Source organism: Nannobrachium achirus, assembly GCF_963921795.1.
Source record: "Nannobrachium achirus genome assembly, chromosome: 14".
Classification (NCBI taxonomy): Eukaryota; Metazoa; Chordata; class Actinopteri; order Myctophiformes; family Myctophidae; genus Nannobrachium; species Nannobrachium achirus.
Genome location: NC_137821.1, coordinates 16,178,076 through 16,202,574, shown reverse-complemented (window position 1 = coordinate 16,202,574; position 24,499 = coordinate 16,178,076). Strand labels below are relative to the sequence as shown.

At 43.1% G+C, this 24,499-nt stretch overlaps 2 protein-coding genes across 2 annotated transcripts; both read right to left on the bottom strand.

The window, feature by feature from the left end:
- Positions 1–4,356: 4,356 nt before the first annotated feature.
- Positions 4,357–14,414, bottom strand: LOC308297840 (DNA helicase MCM9-like; the record flags this gene model as incomplete). Its single annotated transcript, XM_080741407.1, has 15 exons — positions 14,324–14,414; positions 13,063–13,253; positions 12,780–12,924; positions 12,122–12,228; positions 11,754–11,960; positions 11,484–11,565; positions 10,808–11,008; positions 10,230–10,355; positions 9,755–9,874; positions 9,070–9,244; positions 8,487–8,689; positions 7,873–8,082; positions 7,398–7,480; positions 6,901–7,046; positions 4,357–6,430 (listed from the first exon to the last, which is right to left on the bottom strand). Exons 2-15 carry the CDS (start codon positions 13,231–13,233, stop codon positions 4,357–4,359), a joined length of 4,050 nt encoding a protein of 1,349 aa, XP_080597533.1. The 5' UTR covers positions 13,234–13,253; positions 14,324–14,414.
- Positions 14,415–15,352: 938 nt separating this feature from the next.
- LOC308297734 (N-acetyl-D-glucosamine kinase-like) lies at positions 15,353–21,975 on the bottom strand. The gene is made up of 10 exons (XM_080741290.1): positions 21,929–21,975; positions 21,358–21,442; positions 20,973–21,071; positions 19,752–19,893; positions 19,189–19,299; positions 18,961–19,073; positions 18,267–18,354; positions 17,656–17,753; positions 17,241–17,319; positions 15,353–16,755 (listed from the first exon to the last, which is right to left on the bottom strand). Exons 1-10 carry the CDS (start codon positions 21,955–21,957, stop codon positions 16,553–16,555), a joined length of 1,047 nt encoding a protein of 348 aa, XP_080597416.1. The 5' UTR covers positions 21,958–21,975; the 3' UTR covers positions 15,353–16,552.
- Positions 21,976–24,499: the final 2,524 nt, after the last annotated feature.

The window sequence follows — 24,499 nt, the reverse complement described above, 5'->3', positions numbered from 1 at the left end:
TATGTCAATATCTAGTTATGGTTTGCACTGGCTACCACATGGGCAACAGGTGGCTTGTGGGTGTGGTACCTGCCTACAGCCTAACACCATATTTGGAGAAGTATTAGGCACAAAATAGGCTCACACAGTTGAACATTGGTCTGAGCAAACACTCCAACCTTCTGAGCGCAACTTGAGCACTGCTGAGCAACATATGTACACTATATGACAGTTAAATTCAAAAAGAGGAGGGAAAAAGGGTTTTATATCTATTATTATTCAGTACTAGAAGCTGGGCCGCCCGAAGGGCCCTTCGGGCGGCCCAGCGTCTAGTCGGCGACCTGGCCAACTCGGAACAATGTAAATAGGGAATGAATGCCCCGCCCTTTAATGCAAACCCCATTATACCTGTTTTCATAGGACCCGTTTTGACCATTTGTCTGCCTGTGTCCATTTATGCCCATATATGGAGATATCTGTATCTGTCTGTCTGTCGGTGTCCATTTTATGTCCATATATGGAGATCACTGCAGTTATAGTTCTGGGTCCATTTTATGCCCATATATGCCCATATATGGAGATATCTGTCTATCTGCGTCCATTTTATGCCCATATATGGAGATCTCTGTATCTGTCTGTCTGTGTCCCTTTTATGCCCGTATATGGAGATCTTTGTGATTCTGCATCCATTGTATGCCCATATATGCCATATATGGAGATATGTTTATCTGCGTCCATTTTATGCCCATATATGAGATTTCTGTCGCTTTTTCAAACAGATGGTCAAAACGGGTCCTATGACAACAGGTATAATGGGGTTTGCATTAAAGGGGGAACCGGCACTGTGTCTGCAACACAGTCGGAGGCACAGACAGATACAGAGATCTCCATAATGGGAATAAAGGGACACAGACAAACAGATGGAGGAGGAGACAAACTTAATGCAAACCCCATTATACCTGTTGTCATAGGACCCGTTTTGACCATCTGTTTGCCTGTGTCCATTTATGCCCATATATGGAGATATCTGTATCTGTCTGTCTGCGTCCACTTTATGCCCATATATGGAGATCTTTGACCATCTGTTTGCCTGTGTCCATTTATGCCCATATATGGAGATATCTGTATTTGTCTGTCTGCATCCATTTTATGCCCATATATGGAGATCTATGCAGACACAGTGCCAGTTCCGGAAAATCCTGATGTCAGACATCAGAATCCGAACCTTTCGTGCTGGTTCCAGAAAATCGTGTATCGGGTCGGGTCGGGTCGGGTCGAGGCCGAGCACTGCACTACCTGCTGCGGTGGGGAACGCACGTGCCGAATTTGAAATAGGGAATGAATGACCCACCCTTTAATGCAAACCCCATGAATGCCCCACCCTTTAATGCAAACCCCAATATACCTGTCATAGGACCCGTTTTGACCATCTGTTTGTCTTTGTCCACTTATGCCCATGTATGAAGATCTCTGCACACACAGTACCGGTTGCAGAAAACTCTGATGTCAGACTTTATGCCCATATCTGGAGAACGCGCGTGCCGGTGGGAAGAAGGGTTCTCGAGATACGCGGATTACATACATACATACACATGTGTTGACTCATGTGGCGTACGTGATGTCAGAGCCTTTTATGAAGTGATGTCACAATGACTCAGCGCTTGCGCCGATTTCCTCCGGAACAGCCTGATGTCAACAATCAGCTCCGCATAAGGAGATTCCGAACGTTTCGCGCCGGTTTCGGAAAACCGCGAGTCGGGTCGGGTCGAGGCCCGGCACTGCACTCCGCGCGGCGGCGGGGAATGCGCGTGCCGAATCTGAAGCCGGTGGGACGAACGGTTCTCGAGATACGCGGATTACAAACAAACAAACAAACAAACAAACAGACAGAGATTTGTCGCATTTATAGATAGATTAGGCCTACAGACTGATTTTCCCCCTTGGGATAATAAAGGTATCTATCTATCTTATTATATACACATGTTGATGGTGTGTTAATACAATAGGCCTAAATATGAGTCAACAAAATAACATTACATTGACATATTGATATTTACACGTCTAAAGAAGGTTAGCCATTGCTATGAAGTGGAATTATTATGAATAAAATACAGTCTAAGAGCATGTGTGCCAAGGTGCCACTGTGCATGCATGCATAATATGATATGATATGAACATTTGGTATAGGCCTACCATTTAATTGAGTGTGAAAATGGTAGGCCTATACCAAATGTTCATATCATATGCATGCTTACAGTGGCACCTTGGCACACAGTAGGCTACACATGCTCTTAGACTGTATTTTATTCATAATAATTCCACTTCATAGCAATGGCTAACCTTCTTTAGACGTGTAAATATCAACATGTCAATGTAATGTTATTTTTAAGGCTGGGACTTTAACTGATTAATTGCGATTAATTAATTACAGAAAATTAACACGATTAAAAAATGTTACGCATTTTAATCGCACTTAGTTTTTGCAATACAGAACCTTCAGTTTCGGGCATACCGATCATAGCGATGCACCAACCAAGAAGAGACAACAAACGCAAAGGGAGCAGTAGCCGATCAGAGCGCTTAAACTCACTCATTGATTCACTTGTACAACAAAATATGTTTTACTTGAAAAAAAATGCTTCTCAGGTCAAATATCGATGTGCGATTAATTGCGATTAATTAATCACAGAGCCTGTAATTAATTAGATTACAAATTTTAATCGCATCCCAGCCCTAGTTATTTTGTTGACTCATATTTAGGCCTAACACACCATCAACATGTGTATATAATTAACACTGGCTTTTGACCATGTAGATTGGTGTCCCAAAGATTAAAATCATATCAAATAATGGCCTATAGGCTGCTAGGCTAATTTCTATCAAATTGGGAGTCCTTGAGAAGGAAACGGCAGAGAATCACTGGGTTAAACTGTAGATTGTGCAGAATACAATTAATTCACAGCAAATGCAGATTGTGTAGAATAATTAATTCACAGAAAATGCAATAACATAATGGAAACTGGACTTGGATAGCCAATATTTTGTGCTAAAATGTATATTGAATAACATTAATGTAAACATAGCTATGGCCTTACAGAGAGGTGGTAACCTCGCATCACCAGGCTTTCTGCTGGGAGGTGGACTATAGCGAAAAGATTCTCTCTCTCCATCATTGTGGGACAGTGAAGCAGCAGTGGTTCTCAAACCTTTTCATGCCAAGGACCCACAACTTGACACTTAGCCTATAAGCCCACAGACCCTCATTTGAAAAGCTATCCAGGGTGATAAGTAAGAATTTCACACATCTCAAAGAAGCACAGGAAGAAGTCTACAGTACCAGAAGGCCTGATTGATCAGAGCTCTCCCAATAAGGTGCGACCTCACGACACCTTTTTTAGGCTGCCAGACCCACAGCTGGCCGACAGATAATAGCCTATGCAAGCAAACCTACATTTGGCATATTAGGCTGAAATTGTACACTACACATGCTAGTAAAGTAAGCCTGATAAATGTATCAAACATGCACAAAATTCAACAGAACACAGGACAATATATCTATTAATACACGTTTTGGGGAGAGGACCCCCCAGACCCCGGTTGGGGAGTTCCGCGCACCCCCCAAAAATAAATCTCCTGGATTCTGACAGTCCAATGTCGACAAATCCAGGAGAAATCCAGGAGATTTGCCAATCCAGGAGACTCCCAGGAGAGGGGTTCAAAATCCAGGAGACTCCTGGGAAATCCAGGAGAGTTGACAAGCCTGTAAAATCAGGGAAAGTCCTGTTCTGGCGAAGCCCGAACTGGCGAAGTGGGGATTTGTCTCCTACCGTAGCGATCTGGCGAATCGATTGTCCACGACACTGCAAGCGGCGCGAAGGCCAGCGGACCTTGGTCCTGCTCTTCGCCCCCGAGCGCCGCAGGCGCGAGTGGCCGCGAAGAGCGGGCCAGGGCCGCGCGGCCGGCGGAGCGCCGCGCGAGTTACGAAGCCGTGGTGAATGCAATCGTTATATTTATGCCCAGGCCGTAAGGCCTGGGCAAGCGCACGATAAACGCCCTGTCCAGAAGACGTTCGCCAGATCGCTACGGTATCGGACATTTCCCCACTTCGCCAGTTCGGGCTTCGCCTAAAAGGTACGTGCCCGAGAAAAACACAGACATACCGTATTTCTAAATGTTATTGAAAAACAGACATATTTAAACAGACTATATATTATACCGTTTATATTAGAGAAAAGAGAGGCCTTTTTCTTCTCGTCTTTTGTCCTTTCATTACAAAAATAATTTGATCTTCATGGTTTTTTTTTTTTAACAAATGAATACTGCAGAAATAAATTGCAATACATGGTTTCTCACACTCACTCACACACACAATCACAATTAAACCTTGGCTCTCTTCCCAGCCTCTGCATTCCAGTCAACGTCAAGATCGTCATCATTGAAGTCCTCAGAGTTGAACAGGGACAGTTCAGAGAAGAGGCCCTTGGATCCCAGACCTCCACTACTGGATGGAGGAGGAGCCAGCTCGAAGCACTTCCTCTTCTTAGAAGGAACACAGCTCCCAGCGGTGACATCAGCACCGTTGTCACCACGGCCAACATTGGTTGTTGTCAATTTGGTGTTGCTGCCAACATCAGTGTGATTCGTCACGTCTTGCAGTGATGCATGTCCATTAACGGCACTGTACTGAGATAGAGCTTTACTTTGGAAGGTTGCAGGTTGCTTCGGGACAGCTGAAGCCATGTTGGGTTGCCACCCTGGTGCGCTCTGCTGTGTACCAAGAGCTGGCTGTGATCCTGTCTCACAGTCTGTGGTTATGATGGACGTGGCTACTTTGGGTGCCAAGGACGTTCTGTGGTCTTTAATAGCTGTGAAAGTCTTCTGTTCTTTAGAGCCCGAGATGCTAGCAGCGATATCGGTGTTGTTAGACACAGTCTGCACTTCTCTGGGTCTCCTAGATGGTGTTTCAGATACAGGCTTTGGCTCTGTGGGGCCCGTGAAGGAGAAGCGCGACAGCTTGGCCAAGGTGGAGGTGGCCACAGTGGGCTTGCTCCTGTCTGGTTTGGGTGGTGTTATCAGTGGATCAATGGAGGAGCTAGGTTTAGGGGCCGAAATGTTGGAAGTATCTGGTCTCGTCTCAGAGCTAGTGAGTTTGTTTAGCAGCTGTTGCCGTTTATGCTGTGTGCCATCACTCCTGGGGAGAGAACACGCCCCTTTTCTGATTTCACAGAGCTTTGTTCCCACAGCTTCTCTTGAATCACTCCCATCTTCTCTTACCACCTCCTTCCCTCCTTTCTTCCTGCCTACATTAGCAGCAGTGCCAGTGTCTTTCTTGGCAGCAACTATTTCTACACTGATGCCACCTGTTGGCAGATCTTGGTGCTGCCTTGTTTGACCCTTCCCTGGTCTGGGTGGCTCTCTTGTTGAGGCAGCCGAGTCCAGACTTATAGTAGATGTACTTGTTGTATTATTAACCATGGATGTTCTACAGCTGTCAGTGTTAACGTCCATTCTGTCCAGCTGAGCGGATTCTGGCTGCTGCTGCTTGTGGTTCATCTTCTCCCTTGGTTTGAAGTTGAAACTTGACAACATGGCGTGCAGGTCTGACCCAGTCGTCCTCTCCTGAACCCCATCAGTAGACACAATCTTACTCTCTGTCCTTTTCTCATTCCTCCTGTTTTCTCTCTCAAAATCGCCGTCCTCCTCAGAGCACCGATCGATGTTGTTCTTGTTCTTTGAGTTGTGTTTCTTTCCCACCGCCGGAGTGCTGCTGCCCTGGGGGATTATGGGGGCATCCTCCTGTTCTAAACCATCTCTCTTATCTTTCCTGACGTTGCTTCCTCCTGCTGTCCTTCCTCCTTCCTTGCCATCGTCTTCCTGGTGATGACTTAGCTGCAGTTCCTTCCTTCGTTTAGCTTGCAGCTTCTTTGAGACTTTCTGCACCACAGAGGCTGGAGCCTCTGAATCAGCTGTTGGCACAGCTTTACTTCCTTGGTTCTGTCTCTTTCCATCATGTTTCCTTCTTTCCTGCAATGTTGTAGAGTTCTCCTTTTGTCTCTCTGCCTCGTTGTGTCTCCTCTGCTCTTCTGAAACAGTGCTGGCTACTTCACGGGGCGCTCCATTCAACGTGAATTTGCTGCCTAGCGATGTGTTGTCACCAATTTCCGATGCTCGCTGGCCTTGCGCTGAAGTATGGTTACTGTGGTTTTGGGGTAACACAGCTGTTTCTGGTGGTGATTTTGTACAATTCGCTTGTCTGTTGGTGTTTTGTTGCGTTGACGTGATGGTGGGGGAGGTGATGTTCAGGGAAGACACAGATTCGCCGGCTGCTAGAGAATGGAACCAATCCAGGCTGCTGTCCGGTGTGACGTCATTGTTGTCGGGAGTGGTTGGGTTGTGGGGCGGAAGGATCTGCGATTCTGTATGGTCAGAGCCCGGGCTAACACTTTTCAGGCTAGGGGACACAAACCAAATAAATAATTAGCCTAATGTTGGTATTTACATTATAATAATTTATGTACTTAAAACACAAAACAGGAATAAAGTGTGAGATGAACACACAATATACAGTACCAAGACTAGCAGAGTTAACCACTGGAACCCACATTCTGCGAAAATATTTGGTGTGTAGAGGGACAGCCCTACTCACATTCAGAACCCACATACATTCATACTTCGAAATCATCTGTACACGGTCAATGCAACGCTTGTAGATTGGCTATTTGTGCTATTTTTTTGACACAGTTGTATGACTAAGTATAAAGTAGGTCATCACACTAATCAATTAGATTCGATTTTAGCTCCTCGATTATTCAATGAATCGAAAAAGTAATCGATCACAAGTAATCGAAAGTCCTATAGTCTGAAACTATCCTAAAAGAAAATGTCCACTTTCTATGTACAGTACATAAAGCGTATCCTCACCTGGCCAGTCTGCGCATGTCTTTGTTGAGTAGGTGAGGCAGGTTGAGCCCTTCTAGCACGATCTGACACTGTGTTCTATACTGTTGACGGGGCTCAGCAGGGAAGGAGGTGTGTAAGGCGTTCACATTTCCCAGTAATGCACCTCCCTGGGGACAAGAGCAGACAAAACAAAGAATACCAGATAACAGTTAAATGGTGCAGTGATAAGAAATGTGATGATACACGAAAGAAGAAGCTAAAATAGAAAGTTTATAAGGTTGCAAAATGATCTTGTAGATCAGCTCTTTTAGGTGTGACATAACGATGCTAAATTAAGTATAAATCAGGTTCACTGCAGCTCAACAGTAAATATTGAGGGGCAGCAAGAAGAACTTCAAGAAGTAGAACTTCTTCAAAAAGTACATTAGTGGATTGGCTATGGAGATATGAACATACTACACATGCACACTTTATGATTGGACAGACATACTTCAAGGATGTCTGCTGACTTTACTCACCTGCATGGAGCACTCCATGACAGAGACAGCTACCACAGCATCCTCTATGGTTACTGTCTCTCTGTACATCAGCTTGGCATGGGCTGCACAGAAAAGAAAAGAAACACCTTAATGTCTCTGTAAAGCAGGAAACTTTGTCCAAAACCGTTACTTTTCAGGAAATGGAAAAGATAACCTGTGTTCCAATGTAGTTGTTTAGTCACAAGCTCTTGTTAATGCTTTTCAATGATTAAATATTTATAAAACTCAGACAGATTTAACTGTCATGTCATTATAGGTAAACATTTTCTAAAACAGCAAAAATTGATGATCTATAAGCTCAACCCAGAATACATACACACGTCTTATAAAACTAGTAAAGTAAAGGTGTCTAAGACAAATACGGTGTGTTTCCTGTCTCTCTACTATGTCTCCTCTACTGTGCCATCTAGTAAAGCAGTAATTATGTCTATTAATTTGTCTCTGTGTACTGTACCTTCGGCCAGTCTACTGAGGCTCTCCAGCATGCGGATGGTGGTGCGCGCTGCGTTGCGGCTGTCGCTCCGCCTCTGCAGTTGGTAGTAGCGCGTTAGGATTACGTTGGCATCCTCGGATACCTGCGGCTGCAGCCGTTTTATCACACAGAAATAGGCTTTCATCTTCTCCATGGGCCACAGCGTGGAGGAAGAAGTATCACTGGGCTCTCCTGGCAGAGATGAGGAATCAGGCACTCAATGAATGGAAACAGTCGTAGATAGATACCTTTATTGGTCCTTGGGAGGAAATTCAGGCACAGAAGGTTCGTCGAGGAACAGACCAAAGGTTTGACAAACTGAAAAAGAGAAAACCCCTCACCACACTGTCTTCAAATGCAAGTGTTTTTATTGGGAAATCAACAACGTTTCGGTCATTTCATCTTTATCATAATGATGAAGATCTAAATGACAAAGATAGTGTGGCGAGAGGTTTTCTCTTTTTCAGGCACTACCGCACAGAAAAGTAACATCACAATAAAACCAATATTAATAAAAGTATACAGCAAGCTGTTAAAAGTGGTGATATAACTATCCATGCCAAAAACATAGACCTTTAAACAAGAACCTGTCCTACCTTTCTCCTCCAGGATGAAGGAGGAGATGATGCGGTCCCACTCAGGGTTCCTGGTGTCCAGGAGAACCAGGACCAGGTCAAAGCGGCTGAGCAGCGGGCTAGCCAGGGCCACGTTCACAGACACCGGCTCGTTGGGGTCGTACTGGCCTTTGGGGTTGGTGGCTGCCAGGATGCTGCTGCGTGTGTTCAGCTTACACACCATGCTAGTGGGCACAGAACATCATATTACACACTGTTCTAATTGAACACAATGCGATTACACATACTTTACACACAATCAGATTACACACCATACTAACTGTAGAATGAGATTATACATACTTGTACACAGATAATCAGATAACACACCATATTGTACACAAAGACCATACTGTACAGCAGAAAAAAATGTCAAGGATGAATTCATTCATTTATGCATCCTTCCAGTTTATAAATTAATATTTCTTTAAGGTCTCAAAAGTCTCTCTCTTATTAATTCTTCTTAATTTAAGTGAGGTGAATACAATGAATATAAATGTAAATATAATTTAACAAATCATCTAAGCAAATGACTAGACTTGGTGTCTTGGTGTGTTTGCCGTACCCAGCTTTAGCCACACTAATGGTCTGTTGCTCCATAGCTTCATGGATGCTGGTGCGGTCGTGTTCCTTGATGCTGTTGAACTCATCGATGCAGCAAAGTCCACCGTCCGACAGCACCAGAGCCCCAGCTTCCAGATGCCACTCCCCTCCATCCCTCACTGCCGCCACGGTCAAACCTGGATTAAATGACACAACATTACAGAAATAAATAATCAACAATCAATTATCAGCAGTGTCATGATTTTGGTTTTCAGTTTTCTATTTGTCTAAGCATTTCTGGCAATGTCATCATTAACAGCCAATGAGGAACCAGCCAATGGTGATGCCAGTAGTGAGCGCACCTCATGGCGCGCTCTGCTGGCGCACAAGTAGGCCATGCTTGACCTACTTGTGCACAAGGTGCAAGTAGTCGGCACCTCGACAGAGTGCAGTTCTAGTTGTAAGCTGCAAGCTTCTCTGACAAACTGATGGTTCAGGTCAGGTTTGACTAAATATTGAATCACATCGCTTAAAAAATGTATGATCGCACCCCAAGTGAATGCACCTCAACAACCAGGAAATGTCAAAGAAGTCAAGCACTTGTGGACGTTTTAACTTGCAAGTGGGCACTGGATGTGTGCACATAAATCGGGATATATAACAATAATACCCAGTGATCATATCAGCATAGCCTGTGGAAGGATTACCTGCATTTGTAGAGCCAATTCCAGCTGTGAGCACAGAGCGAGGTGTAATCTTGGCAGCGTACTTCAGGAACTGAGACTTGCCTGTTCCTGGGTCCCCAACCAGCAACATGTGAGACTCACCTACACATGGGACACAACACAACCCTGATAATGAACAATACACTTCAACTACTGTATAACAAATATTTAAAACATTCAGCGTATTAAAAGATATATACATTTCTAATAGATAGATAGATACATACGAGATATTAAACATGACACAGAGCCTGAGGCACGTCACCAGGGTTGTGCACTTAACATAGTAGATCTACAAGCTCAGTCACAATGTGTGTTGTGAGCTTGTAGATCTAAAATAGTAGATCTACAAACTCACAGTCACAATGTGTGTTGTGAGCTTGTAGATCAGCTATTTTAGGTGTGCGTCTCACAGCATGTATAAATCAGGTTTTAGTGCCAAAAAGGCCTTCCTCACCCCTGACTTTGGTTCCAGAAGGATCTATTCTCTGCACACCCCCAGCCAGCACCAGAGCCACCGCCAGCTTCACCACATACATGCCAAACACCTGTGGACACAGACTCAGCAAGATGTGGTTCCTGCCTGGGAAGAGGACAGGGAGGGATCGACGCAAAGGTGTTGTGGGGGGACGGGGTGGATAGAAAAAGAGAGCAAAGTCAAATGTCTCAATTCACAACAGTGGACAAATTGAATGTTCAAACATGACAAGTCCTGGCTGGAGTCGGACAGCCGCCGTTTATAACCATTGAATTATTGAGCCTTTCAAAAATGTAGGACATACTGTGTCTTCAGTGCAAAATAAAACTCACTGACATCTAGACACTGTCAAATACATTGGTTTTTCATTGTATTCCTTGTATGCGCGCGCGCGCGTGCGTGCGTGCGTGCGTGTGTGTGAGACTGTGTCTTGCAGAAGGAGGTTGTCAAAAAATTCAAATAATGGCCAAAATATCACCCTAATTGTTTTTGTCCCTTTAAGGCAATTTGGGAGACAAATCTCCCTGACAAAAGTGTGAGAGGTCAGTAGCGGGTACCAGAGATGGGGTCATGTTGGTAGCTGTCCCAGAAGGCATTGAAGTCCTTTTGAATGTCCTCCATGAAGAGAGCAGTGCTAGCCTGCAGGTTGTTGACTTCTAGGTTGTTTGCGTTGAGGACCAGCTCCACGTCGCAGCGTGTGTCGTCATAGAAGGGCTTCCAGCGCTGGCATACCACCCCATACACCGTTACGTCATCTCCTGGGTGAGACACACACACACACACACACACACACACAATTACAACTATACAGGACAGTGCTGCCTTCCACTAGAGGCATTATTAACCATAACTTTAGAATCGTCACCAATTGTCAGCAATAAACATGATTAATTGAATTATTACTACAGGAGCTTTTGAATCATAAAGACTCCCAGGTAAGCTAAAAGAATTCAAATATTCAATATATAAAAGTGCAATGCAATTAAGTGGTCATTATTGTTACTCCATAAATATGAAAAACCCATAATCTCTTAAACCCTATATACACTTAGTTGACCGGGGTCCCCCAGGGGACTGTAATTGGTCCCCTCCTATTTTCACTCTGCGGCCGAAAAGTGACCATCTATGAGCTTATACCGCTTTCCGTGATACAACACGTATCACGAGTTTATAGATCTTCGCATTAGTGACTTAGTGTAATCTCAAGCACCTTGCCATTAATGAATGTTTTACCAGATTTGCAGCTGTCCACCAGGTCATCTTCCAGGATGACAACCATAGAGCGAGGAATGCTGCCCACTGAGAGCCTCTGGGCCTGGAGGGACAAACAGCCACATAGAGACGTTAACACTCCCCTGCACACATTTCTGAACCTCTACTGTTACTTGACTGCGTGTTGAGATTGAAGTAAGCAAAGTATAAGTAGGAATTTAAGTGGATCTCGGGATCCGCATAGAAAATACACACACAACCCACTGCCGGTGGATCTAAAGGCGTCCTCACCTGCTCTTGTATCTTGATTTCCTGGTAGTCCCTGCAGGCAGTGGGCTCAGAGCCTCCAGACAGACAGGTGAACTTGAACGAGTTACAGCCGTCCTCATTAGGACAGGAGGACGGAGGGACGAAGGTGTAGTACTGCTCAAAGTCAGCCTGCACTGTGAACACAGTGCGACACTTGGCACACATGTAATCCCTCTCATACTCCAGGACCTGTGAGGGGTGCACAGTCATTTCACAAATTAGTGGCATATGACCACTAATGTACATATTAAAGGCCCAGAAATACCAAACTGACTTGTACCGACTATTACTATTATCAGTGTGTTAAATTTGCCCCTGCACAGACTACAAAATCCTATCTATGATCTTACCTTAGCGACACTTGTCCGTATGACAGTCCCAGTAACAGAGAGGAAGTGTCCTGCATCCCTGGACCTGGGAATGGTGTCTCTGGTCAGCTCTGGACACACTGGAAGACCTGTAGAAGAGCATTTCATATACAACAACATATCTGTGCCTGCACACACAAAACCACATTTGCACACAGCTTGATAATAAACACAGGGTAATTGATTATAGCACAGCTAGCATAAAAACACTTGGTTTGGCTAAGCTATAATGGCTCAATGAGAGAAGCTTCTCAAATTAATTAAAATTGAGTTTTCCTGATGAACCATATTGCAGTCTCACAATCAAAATACATTCTCAACACGCTCCCACAGAACAAACACTACCCTTCAGTGCAGGTTGTTACCTTTGTTACAATCACATCACAATAAAATCCACAAAGTGGATTCCAAATTTCCAATGAAAGACCTGTAGTCAAACCTGTCACAAATTGGGTTCAACATCTTAAACAGATCACATCTTGGCCATGCCACACACACAGGGACAAACTTAATCAAGATTGTTGAATGCAGTTCATGACCTGTGTGACATCACCATCCATTCTTTGCCCTACTGACTTAAGAGTAGGAGTAATAAGGCATGAAAAACAGAAAAACTTGAACAACCTTAAACCTCACCAACCTGCAATACGGGTGTGAAGAGAGGGTTTGACCTTCACCCCACACGCCTGTGAAATCCCCTTAACGATGTCCTCTGCTGCTCTGTGCAGAGCTTCATCAAATATAGCCAGGACTTCATTGGGGTAGGCATTGAAATAATCGCCAACCTGTGTCCGGAGACGTTCAGAGATGAAATTGTATATTCACACTGAATTTAGAAAGATAAGAACTGAACCGTCTGACTCCCGAGACGTCCTTGTTCAAGTTCATCCTCATATGTAAAATTACGTTACTGCTGCCATTACCTCCATGTTGGCCTCAAACAGCGTCATGGCGTTAATGACGACTGCGTGGTGAAAGTTCTCAGTCTCATCGGTTTCCGCGACAATCTGCAGTATGTCACTACGATGATGCTCCGTCACGTAGGCCTCAAACACCTGGCTGATGAGAGCCTTCTGCTCTGTACTTATCAACATGATGGACCTGTTCCCTTGAGCTGGAGGGGAGAGCACATTGATTCAGAGACAAGTGGTGGTGTGTACAATATGAAACATTCTAGGTGTTTTGAGCATATCAACTTATTGGAGGGATGGAACTTTGATCTGTCTGTTAGAAGAAAAAATTAGTTCACAACACCTCTCACAGAGTGAACCTTGTCTACTCATATTATAGAGGACGCAGTGTCACCAATAGTCTGACCTGGAGTATGGTAAGATGATTGTGTAAGATGCACATGTAGTAGCCTTGGACATTTATGAAATCAATCCATCCTGATTCCTGACATTTGCATATCTCTGCTGTTGGGCCGAAACCTCTCCAAAATGTTCATTTTCGGGAAAATGAGCTCAAGTGGAGTTAGGTGGTTTTGTCCCAAGCACTTTTTACTACTTTCCATTGGTTCAATATTATTTTAACCAACACTCAGATGTAAAGATTATCTGTGCAGCAGATTGATATCCAACTGAAAGTTTCGGCAGAAACGTGTATTTGGTCACTTAAACACTTTTCCACGAGATAAACAACAATAAAGTTACACGGAGGCGGAGCATATTCCATGAACGCGACAGTCACAGGGTGGCATTATTTAGCCATAAATCATAACTCTTGGAGAGGTATTTATTTTGGGACGTTTCTAATTTCACAGTATACAGCACAGCAGCACTGAACCCATGATGCAAAACGACACACACACACAAGTGTGATTCCAATTACCCGTTACATTCAACTCTTATGTTATGGTGACATTTGATTTGTAGGCCTACTCTCGGAGTTATAGGGTGTGCCAAATGTAGTTCTAAGAGCGGCCATTTCTTGGGTAAACACAGCCTTACACAGGTGTTCTGATTAGACTATAGCATTAGTTCTATGCAATCAAACAATTGAAACACCTGTGTTTTGTCACAAGAAATGGCCGCTAAGGACTACAATGACGTAGCCGCTGGCACACACTATAGGGTCTTTATATTAAAAGGTTTGAGTACCACTGAACTAGACACACAATACTCCCCGTCCCGACAATTTCAAACGACATGGAACAAATGTGTTAAGTAAAAGTACAGTACGTACCCAGTTAATATTTACATGTTCATCGTGCGTTCCTGATGACCAGCGACAACAAAACAAACCCTCCCGCGTTCTGCTTCCTTCAACTTCCTTGTAGTTTCATGCTCGGATGGTAAACCAGTTTAGCATTACCGCCACCAACTGGGCTGAAAGAAAGGAGAGGGGAAAAAAACGGTTTAGTTTTATATTTAATCTAAAATTTAGAATGAACCTAAAACTAAAATGTACAAGCAATAGAGACAATACTAATAACGTGACACTTATTTCTTACCTGCTGTTTCTGATTCGAGACCTAATGAGACGTTGCTGTTTCTGATTAGAGACTAATGAGACATGCTGTTTTGTCTTTCTTATAACTGAAGGTGATTTTACTTTCTTAATAGATTTTCTACAAAAAAAACTTTTTTTTCTGGTTGGCTACAGTTTTTGCAGATGAGCGCTTGCCTATTGCTGAATTACTCTCTAGAGTCTAGAATCAATAATGGTCTGTCTATCTATCCCGCTCCATCCATCCATCCAGCCAGCCAGCCATACGACCTTACCTACTCTCAGAAAAGTAATATTTTCTCTTTTGTGCCAAGTTCCCCCAAATTGATATACATTTGACTGTGGACCCCATCTGAAAATGTTTAATGTCAGGGACCCCCAGAAAAGAAGAGCTGTGTTTTTTTTTCTTTTTCTTTCAAACACTTTTAAGATTTTTCAAAAAGATATTCAAAAATTGCAGATGTACAAGCTTGCAGCTCAGAACTCAGTGACACAAGTGTGAGCTTGTAGATCTGCTATTTTGAAGAAGAATTTTGAGAACCACTGTTCTAAATTCTTGCTTCCTGTGGGTCTACTGCTGATACTGTATTACAAAAAGAAAAGTTAGTTCACACTAGTTATCACAGTTATGTGACAAGATGACAAGCTGGTCTATGCATGGGTTTTATTTTATTACAAAAGTGATTTGTAAACATTAGAAGAAGTTTCACAGAAAAGGATTTCACAAAGTCTATAAAGATATTTTCCAGTAAGATTTTTTGTCAATCCATAGGTAGGCATAATAATAGGCCAGACTTTCTCTCTTGAGTTACAGTATGTTGGAAGGCTGTCGAAAGAGCACCATCTAAGGGTGAACTGAAAAAACACTACTGAAGGCCACAATCTGTGAAGGCTCAGCAGATTAGCCTGGATGTTGTCTGCTGTACAGTAAATCCATAAAACAAAAGGAGAATTCACTTTTTTAAAGCTGCAATCTGTATAAAGTCCTCTCCAGAAATCGAACCCGGGTCTCCCACGTGAGACCTGATATCCACCAATCCAAGAGGCAATCTCTGCTTGGCCAAGGGATGTATTGGGCTTATCAGTGTCAGGCAGTAGGCCTACTACTTGTCAACTAATCGAAGTCTAACCTGACACCAAGATCTATAACCTGACTTGCGCCCGATGGTGGCAGTAGTGCGTAGGCTACCGCCCTACTTTACCATCTGGGATCTCTCGGGCAGACCCGATGTAAGGGGCGGGCCATTTTTTCAAATTCTTTATCAGGTGATTGGATGTGGCCGTCTCTCTATCACAGTCTGGCAGTGCCAACTCCAACCACTCATATTGGCCTGTCTGCATCCACGTGGTCTGCAATCAGACTCTATTGGCTCAGAGCCGCTCAGAGCCCGCCCGTAGCTGCCGCTGATTCGTCCGGCCCGGGGCTTTACGAGCGTTACAACTCCCCCGAGAGATCTCAGATGGTAAAGTAGGGCGGTAGCCTACGCACTACTGCCACCATCGGGCGCAAGTCAGGTTACAAGATCTAAACATCTCAATGGAAGTGTAGGGACTTATATGTAAACTTCCAACCACTGCAGATGTGCTTGTTAAATTGCATTAACATACTCTACCATACAGTTTGGTAAAATAACATAATGGATTGCAGCTTTAATATCAGTATTAACAAACGTTAAGGACATACCTTAAAAAGACAAAGTGACTAATGCACAGATGTTGTTGTTAATGTTGGAATTTCTTAAATTTGGTTATTTTCTTTCATCTTTCTGCACTGTTGTCTCCAACTGTTTCTCCAATTTTTAAATCTGATGATGTAGAGCTTACGATTTAAGGATGCAGCCTAATTTGTATTATAATATAAATATAAAGCAGTTTCTATCCCCAATATATGGAATCTCCCATTTTCATCACAGGCTATTTGGTCCATCTGAATGGTTAAGACTGGGTGGTCATGAGGCAAATTTTTCATTTGCTGCTACTGAAGGTGTGCTGGTAGAATACGTTGGTATTGGCCAAGTAATCCAGGGCTACGTTGGCACCCACGCTCTTGGCCCCGAGTGAGGCCCCACCCAGCGCAGAGGACTGCTTCAAAGTCAGGAGGCTGTAGGCACGGAAACGACCGCTGAACTTCTCAGATGATGCCACTCTGGCCAGGAACTCCGTAAACCCTGGAGAGAGAGAGAGAGAGAGAGAGAGAGAGAGAGAGAGAGAGAGAGAGAAATCAGACTAATCGATTTAATCGATTATGAACAATAATCAATAATTGATCATTAAATAAAATAATTGATTCATAATCATTCAGTATTTTGTCCATGTTTTTATAAAAAATATATATCATTTAAAAACGTGTTAATTAATGCAGCACACACTCAAGCCATATGTCAAATCGACTGGCTTCATTGGGAATGCTAAGAGATATCTTGAATAGTTTAATTTATTTGAATGTATTAGTGAATTCAAATTTTCCATTGACTTAATCGCGATTATCTTAACTATTTTGCAAAACACTGTTGTGCGATGAAGTATAAAATAACACTTAGTCGTTAAACAATTTCTTGATACATAAAATTCCTGATTATTTGATTACAGAATAATCGCAAAGAATAATACTTAAGTAAATGTACTTAGTTACTTTACACCACTGCGGACTGACCTGGCTTCAGAAGTTCCCAGCTGTTCCAAACGGCACCAACACAGAGGATGGGCAGACCCTGTTCTCCACTAAGTAGAGACTGGCACAGAGAGAGAGATGATATAACCATCAGTGGTTGTTTAGCATCATTCCCAATCCATTATCCATTATTGTAAAAAGTTGTATAAAAGAGGGTTTAAGTGGTTAATCAATCTGATCAATTTAGTTGATTATATTAGATCAATTAGAATTATATTCAGGTTTATTTGTTGATATAAATATGAATGTAATTATATATTTATTGAACAAAAAATGACATTCAATTAATAGAAAAGGTAATCGATAGAATGACTGTTATGAAAAAATAATTTGATAGTTCCAGTCCTATGGGAGCAAGGTCTAGTGTGCAAACAGTATTGTTCTGTGTTTAGCTCACCTCTTGTGCATTTGGTAACACTGCTTCCACATGCTTCGCCAGGACTCTTCCTGCTTGAGTGAACACATACTGGCACAACGCATCACCTGCTGCTGCACCTGCAACGAGAGCATGTGCATGTGCGCGCACACGCGTGCACACACACACACACACACACACACACACACACACACACACACACACACACACACACACACACACACACACACACACACACACACACACACACAGTATATAAAGATGCACATGCAAAGCTGTTGGGTGGAAACCTTTTCTTTTCAAGAAATTGAAAAAAGAACCTGTGTTCCAACGGATCTAATGTAGTTATTATTTAGTTACTAAGCTCTCATTAATACCTTTCAATGGTTAAATATTTATAAAGTCCACAGACAGATAGATCTACAAGCTCACAACTTATTGCATCGTGCAGCGTTGTGAGCTTGTAGGCTAGCTATTTTCACCCATCATCGACGATGAGTGTGAAGTTAATTAGTAAACGTACAGACCAATCACACCATTTTGTCCTGTGAATCACCTCCACCCATTTAATCTGTCCTTGTGTTCCCCAGTCATCTTATCTATAAAAAACCCATGCAGGAAGTAGTGCATACCTTCGGCCAATTTCTTGCAGAAGCCAGCAAAGTGAGATTTCTGGAAGTCTCTGTAGAGGTGGGTCAGCATTCCCATCAGATTTGACACCTGACAGGGAGGGGGAAACACATGAGAATGGGTTCTCTGTCAAAAAATAAAAAAAACAGCCGGCTCTGGGAGGCCCCCTGGCAGCCGAGACCCGAAACGGGTGAAACATATCAAAGGCCGCCACTGAGTAGCTCCTTTCATTGACTAACTTCCGGGCTCCAGTGCTACAGTCTATAGGGAAAACACAGAACCTGCTGACAAAATGAGCGATATAAAATCTTTATTTCAACACGTTGCTTCGATTTTCTTCCACGCTTGAGAAGTGAAACGATGAGAGACCGGCACAAGAACTTCACTTTTTGGATAGAATGTTCACAAAAGCTAAGAAGTGTTCGCTAACGGCGGATCTTCCACCCAGTCGGAAGATTCTGTTTGACGACTGGGAGGAACCTCATCTCGGAGCTGCATAGCAGGGAAGGAGAGGGTCCGAAAGGAGCTAGCCACTGAGCAGGATGGAGGCGCTACGCCCTCCCAGTGGGGTATCCTCACTGGCAGGTGTGCCAGTGTGGGGAGGATTAATTTGCATAATGACTAAATTGGGAGGAATAAATGGGGTCAAAATAAGTTACGGGGGCTTGACATGATGTGTCTGTTCCCCGCCCTCACCTGGAAATATTCCTCCATGGCCTTCTTCACATATGTGATGTCATGAGGAGGCGGCACCATGTTGTCGATGGCATCAAACACCGTCTTCACCGCCAAATGAGAGATCCAGAATGCTGAGAGAGAGAGAGAGAGAGGTAGGGAGACAGTGAAAGAAAGACTGATCAGTAAAGATACACATGATACGTGTATGTAGTCGCTTTGGTGTTAGAATGTTGCTAGCATGATTACCTGATCCTTCGTCGCCCATCATATGACCCCAGCCCCCACAGCCAACCTGAGAGCCATCAGGATTAACCAGCTTACAGTTAGAACCTGTCCCTGATATCAAGACTATTCCTCCTAGAGACAGACAGACAGAAAGAGAACGAGAAAATCAGTCAGAAACAGTAGAGAGTGACACGGTTAGAAAAGTTGAGAGCACTGATAATACATACAGATAAAATTAATATCCCATTAAACCATAAAGCTGAGGAGAGGAGTGCACTGTCATCAGTATCACACAACTATAAAAGCCAGGTCAAATAAGGTGAAGTGTTTATGGCAAGCTGCTTTCTCAGGCCTAGCCCTTTTATTTAATAGCCAGAGCATATAATTGAACAGTTTACGTATTACGTTTAAGTATAAAGGGAGGAAAGTGGGTTTTGACTCTGTGACATTGCAGCAACATGAGAAAACAGCAGAAGATAGCAATAAAATAGGAATACAAATATCAATAAAAACATTTCTTCTCTTCACTCCTCTCCTCTTGCTAGACTCCCGCAGAGCCATGCTCTAAAAATTCGGTCGATTACCGTGGTTGCTGGCGGTTGCCATGGCACCAATGGCATCGGTGGTGATGAAGTAGTCACGGCTGAGGCAGGGAAAACGTTCCTTCATGTCCAGGATCAGTTTCTCTATGGCATCTTTCTGCTCTCCTCCACTCAGAGACATGCCCTACACACACACACACACACACACACACACACACACACACACACACACACACACACACACACACACACACACACACACACACACACACACACACACACACACACACACACACACACACACACACACACACAGGTCAGATCAAGTCCCCATATTAACTCTGGCATCGCTGTAGCTGTCGCCATAATGGGCTTACAATTTTATTTCTTTTGTTTAAATGTGGTTATTGATGAGTCACTGTATTATTCAGGGTTTGGGTTTGATACCTAGTGGCGCCACCTACCGTTCAGGTAGCGTCATTGAATTACCTGAGCTGAGCAATCATGGTAGCTTTGAAAAGCACCTGTGGGCTTGAGAACGCCAGAGCAGACAGACATCACAGAAGGAAGGAGCTCCCTTTGTGAAAGGGGCTCACATTATGAATGAGATGATCTTGACTAACTACTCCTAAACCTATGTGCAGAGGGCCACGCGGTACGTTTTATTGGTTTGTTTCACTGTCATGTTTTATTGGTTTGGTTTGTTTGTATTATGTGTTTTCATTACGTTGTTTTATTATTGGTTTAATGGACAATGCATGGACTTGAGGGGGTTGGCAGCAAAGGTGGCTGCCACCCAGGACATTATTGGGGAAATGTTTTATAAACAATGGTGCTAAGAATGGTTTGTTGTGTGTTCACAGTTTTCACGTTGTTGATCATGGGAGCAAAATAAAAAACCCCTATGAGAAACATCAGTTTGGAGCGTGCCTCATTATGCCTGCATGAAGTCGACTTAGGAGCGGTTAAAATCGCTATTTTGGACAATGGTCTTAAATGTTTAACATGTTCTCATGCATCTTAAATAATACATCAATAGTCAAGAAACATCTAGATATGAGAGACTGTCTCCATGTTACTTTTCATTGATTAATTGACAGACAGATCTATGTGAGAAAATCAAGCCAATGCGCAAGGCTGAAGACCTCTTCTCTAGTTTTTCAATGGTCGAGTCCTTTTTGCCAATGCACCATGTATTTAAAACAACCAAAGCCTAAGACAATCTCTCAGTCATCATAATACAAATATAGCAGTTTGACTTACCAGTGAGTGTAGTGGTGTGTTTGAATCCAGACCTGCCTCCTTCTTAGCTCTCTGGACCATGTCATTAATGGTACTGATACACTTATCCACCCCCACCAACTGGAACGAACAAACACAGTGAGAGACACACACACACACACACACACACACACACACACACACACACACACACACACACACACACACACACACACACACACACACACACACACACACACACACACAAATAGGGAAGAGAGTTTCTTTATTATCCAGCCAATGACAAATTCTGAACACCTCACACTCTGCTTGGCATTAAAGAAATGTGTTAATAAACTGATATTCCATCAATCCTTTCCCATAAGTATTCCATCCCTCTCTCTCTCTTCCCCTCCAGTTCACCCACCCAGTGGTTGGTAGAGGGTCCCTCCGTCTCAGCCAGGATCTTCCCATCTTCTGACAACAGCGTTGCTATGGAGTGGGTCCCTCCACTGAGTTGGAAACAAAGTTAAATTAATATAAAAATAACTCCAAAAAAGGTGATTTAAACTAATAAACACACACACACACACACACACACACACACACACACACACACACACACACACACACACACAAGAAGACATACAAATCACTTTTTAGAAGATATATAAATACATTAAATTATATCGTGATTCTGGGAGCCACATGTAATAACATAGTAATGATATACAATATAACTTTAAAGTATAATGTGCAGCACATTGTATTGGCTTATTGGCTACAGGTAACAGGAAGACTTGTCAGCTGACCAAGAAGCTTTCAGTTTCTTGTCTATTATGACACTGACACCTCATCATTAAACAAAGCATGATGCACATTGCTACAACACCTCCTCGACTATAACCTCCTCGACTGACCCGTCACAACACCCTGCTCATTCACACAATGAAGTAATTTAATGCTAACGTTTACAAAGCAAAGTTTACCACTCTCACCCTTCAACACCTCCGAACACCAATGCCATTTTCTGTTCCTGTTTTGAATCAATGGAATCCTGCTGCTTGGACTCCACTGCATCTCTCATTCTCTCGCGATAGCGACGAGTCAGCTGAGCTGCAGTTCCACGATGCGATGACGAGCAGCGTCCAGTAGATGGCGGAAAAGATCCGTTCAAATCAAACGAGGGACAGAAAGGAATATGAGTGTGTTTTGTTAAAATATTTAGCTTTTAACCACTTTAAACCTGGCCTCACAGGTCATGTCATAAAAGGATCATTTCACATTTATATTTATCATTATTACAATTATTATTATTACCCTTATTCTTATTATTCTTATTTACAAATAGCAGATAGCCAAACTCATCGCAATGTGTTATCTGGATAGAGGCTATCAGTATGAACCATGAGCTTAAAGCAGCTATATGCAGTTTCAAGTGTTGAATTTAAAATGGGCTTTATTTAGCCTGCATAGCCTAGTGATCACCTTGCCTCCAGGACTCCAGGACTCCACTCCAGAACCTCCACTATTCCACTGTAATTACATTTTCTTTTATTTTTCTTTTCTTTATTTTTTTTCTTCTTTATGACTGCTTCTTTTTTTCTCCCTTTGTTATTGATAATATCCTAACTATACTGTAGTAGCCTACTGTGTTCTATCTTCTGACTCCTGTGTAAATAAGCTGTAAAGCTTAGGATCTCCTTTTAGTTGACAGACAGTGTACCAGTGAACTGTACTGTCATGTACATTTTCCTATTCAACCTTCTAATAAAGTCTTCAAACAATCAATCAAACCAGAACTGACACCTTCTGCGTATTGATTAAGTGAATACTGTAGTAGCAGTTCAATAGGAAAAGCACAGGACAGTATAGGCCTACAGTACAAGGTCTACTATTTGGATCTTCAAACAAATCTTCAAACAATCAATCAAACAAACCAGAACTGACACCTTCTGTATTGATTAACTGAATACTGTAGTGTAGTAGCAGTTCAATAGGAAAAACACAGGACAGTATAGGCCTACAGTGCACGGTCTACTATTAGGATTTAAACCCAAGAAAGCAGTGCACTATATGGCTTGTTTACATTGGGGTGCTGGGAGGACGGGGAGGTTGGAGTTCCATGTTGTTGTTGTTGGGTCAGCCTCAGGACCACTTGTAGCCTAGCTTCCAACTGCTGCTTCACAGTCAAATGATTTACAATAAAATACAACATTTAAATACTTATTATGTAGAAATTATCCTTTGTGATTGATTGATTGATTGATTGATTGATTGATTGATTGATTGGTCGATCGATCGATCGATCGATTGATTGGTTGGTTGGGTAGGCTACTTATTAGGCTATTAGACAGAAATGTAATGTAAACAGCAGTGGTACAGTGCAGTCAGACATTAAGGATAAAAGGATTACACAAACAGATCCTCTATGTAGGCTATTCAATTCAATTCATCAACAATACTAAAAAAACGAATATAGACGAATAATATAGACTATTAATAATAACATAACTAATAACTATAAGTAATAACAGTATAATAGCTTACTAATGAATAAGTAACTATAATCACAACTACACAAATAAATAACCATTAAAGTGGCACCACATGCAGCTGCGAGCTGCGAATCACCCAATCAGCCAACAACACACACAACTGGGTTATGACTTATAACTCTGGGTTATGATGATGATGGAACCCAGGAAAAGCACATGGTGTGTGTGCACTGCTTGCGCGTGCATTTTGTACTGCCAATGTCCTCATATGACAGAAAAAGAGAAGAAAAAGAAGAGAGGGGGGGAACACATTAGTGCGGGTGTAGCAGAGGCGTCAAATGGGTATGGCAAGCTATGGCAGCTGCCATACCTTTGGCTACAGGGGAAAATAATAAAATGTACTGTAATCGTGCCTGTATGGCAACGTGACTGACACCAGTCAGTGACAGTCACGTTGCCATACCTTAGCTTTTTCTGAACTGACGCCGCTGGGGTGCAGAAGTGAAGCGATGAGGAGGGGAGGAGGAGAGGAGGGCCAGACTGCGCAGCGCGTGGTGGAGGAGAGAGAGAGAGAGAGAGAGAGAGAGAGAGAGAGAGAGAGAGAGAGAGAGAGAGAGAGAGAGAGAGAGAGAGAGAGAGAGAGAGAGAGAGAGAGAGAGAGAGAGAGAGAGAGAGACGCACGCAGGAAGAGAAGAGGGCGGCACACACACACATACTGACACACACACCCGACAAGCGGACGTTAGATAACGCATCGTTCATGAAGTCTCTCACCATGAAACCAACAAGTTCCACTTTATTATTTCTCCTCTGCGCGTCAAGGACTGCGTCTTAAAAACTTGTGGAGAGCGGAAGTCTGAAAAAAACGGGGAAGTTAATGGTGGAGGAGGAGGTGGCGGTGGGTACATTCTGACAAATAAAAACCAAAGCAGAAGAAAACAACTTTTTATTTTCTTCCAAGGTGAGGTTGAAGTTGAAAACCTCCGATCGTCGGGATCTCGGCGGAGTGAGAGTCTCCAGACAGAGGAGTGGAGGAGTGGAGGTTTTGTTGTTGTTGTGTGTGAAGGGGGG

Coding starts and splice junctions, on each gene's coding strand:
- LOC308297734 (XM_080741290.1), bottom strand. CDS start 21,957: ATGGCATTGGTGTTCGGAGGTGTTGAAGG. Junction 21,072..21,357: donor GACCCTCTACCAACCACTGG/GTGGGTGAACTG, acceptor TGTTCGTTCCAG/TTGGTGGGGGTGGATAAGTG. Junction 19,894..20,972: donor ACACACCACTACACTCACTG/GTAAGTCAAACT, acceptor GTGTGTGTGTAG/GGCATGTCTCTGAGTGGAGG.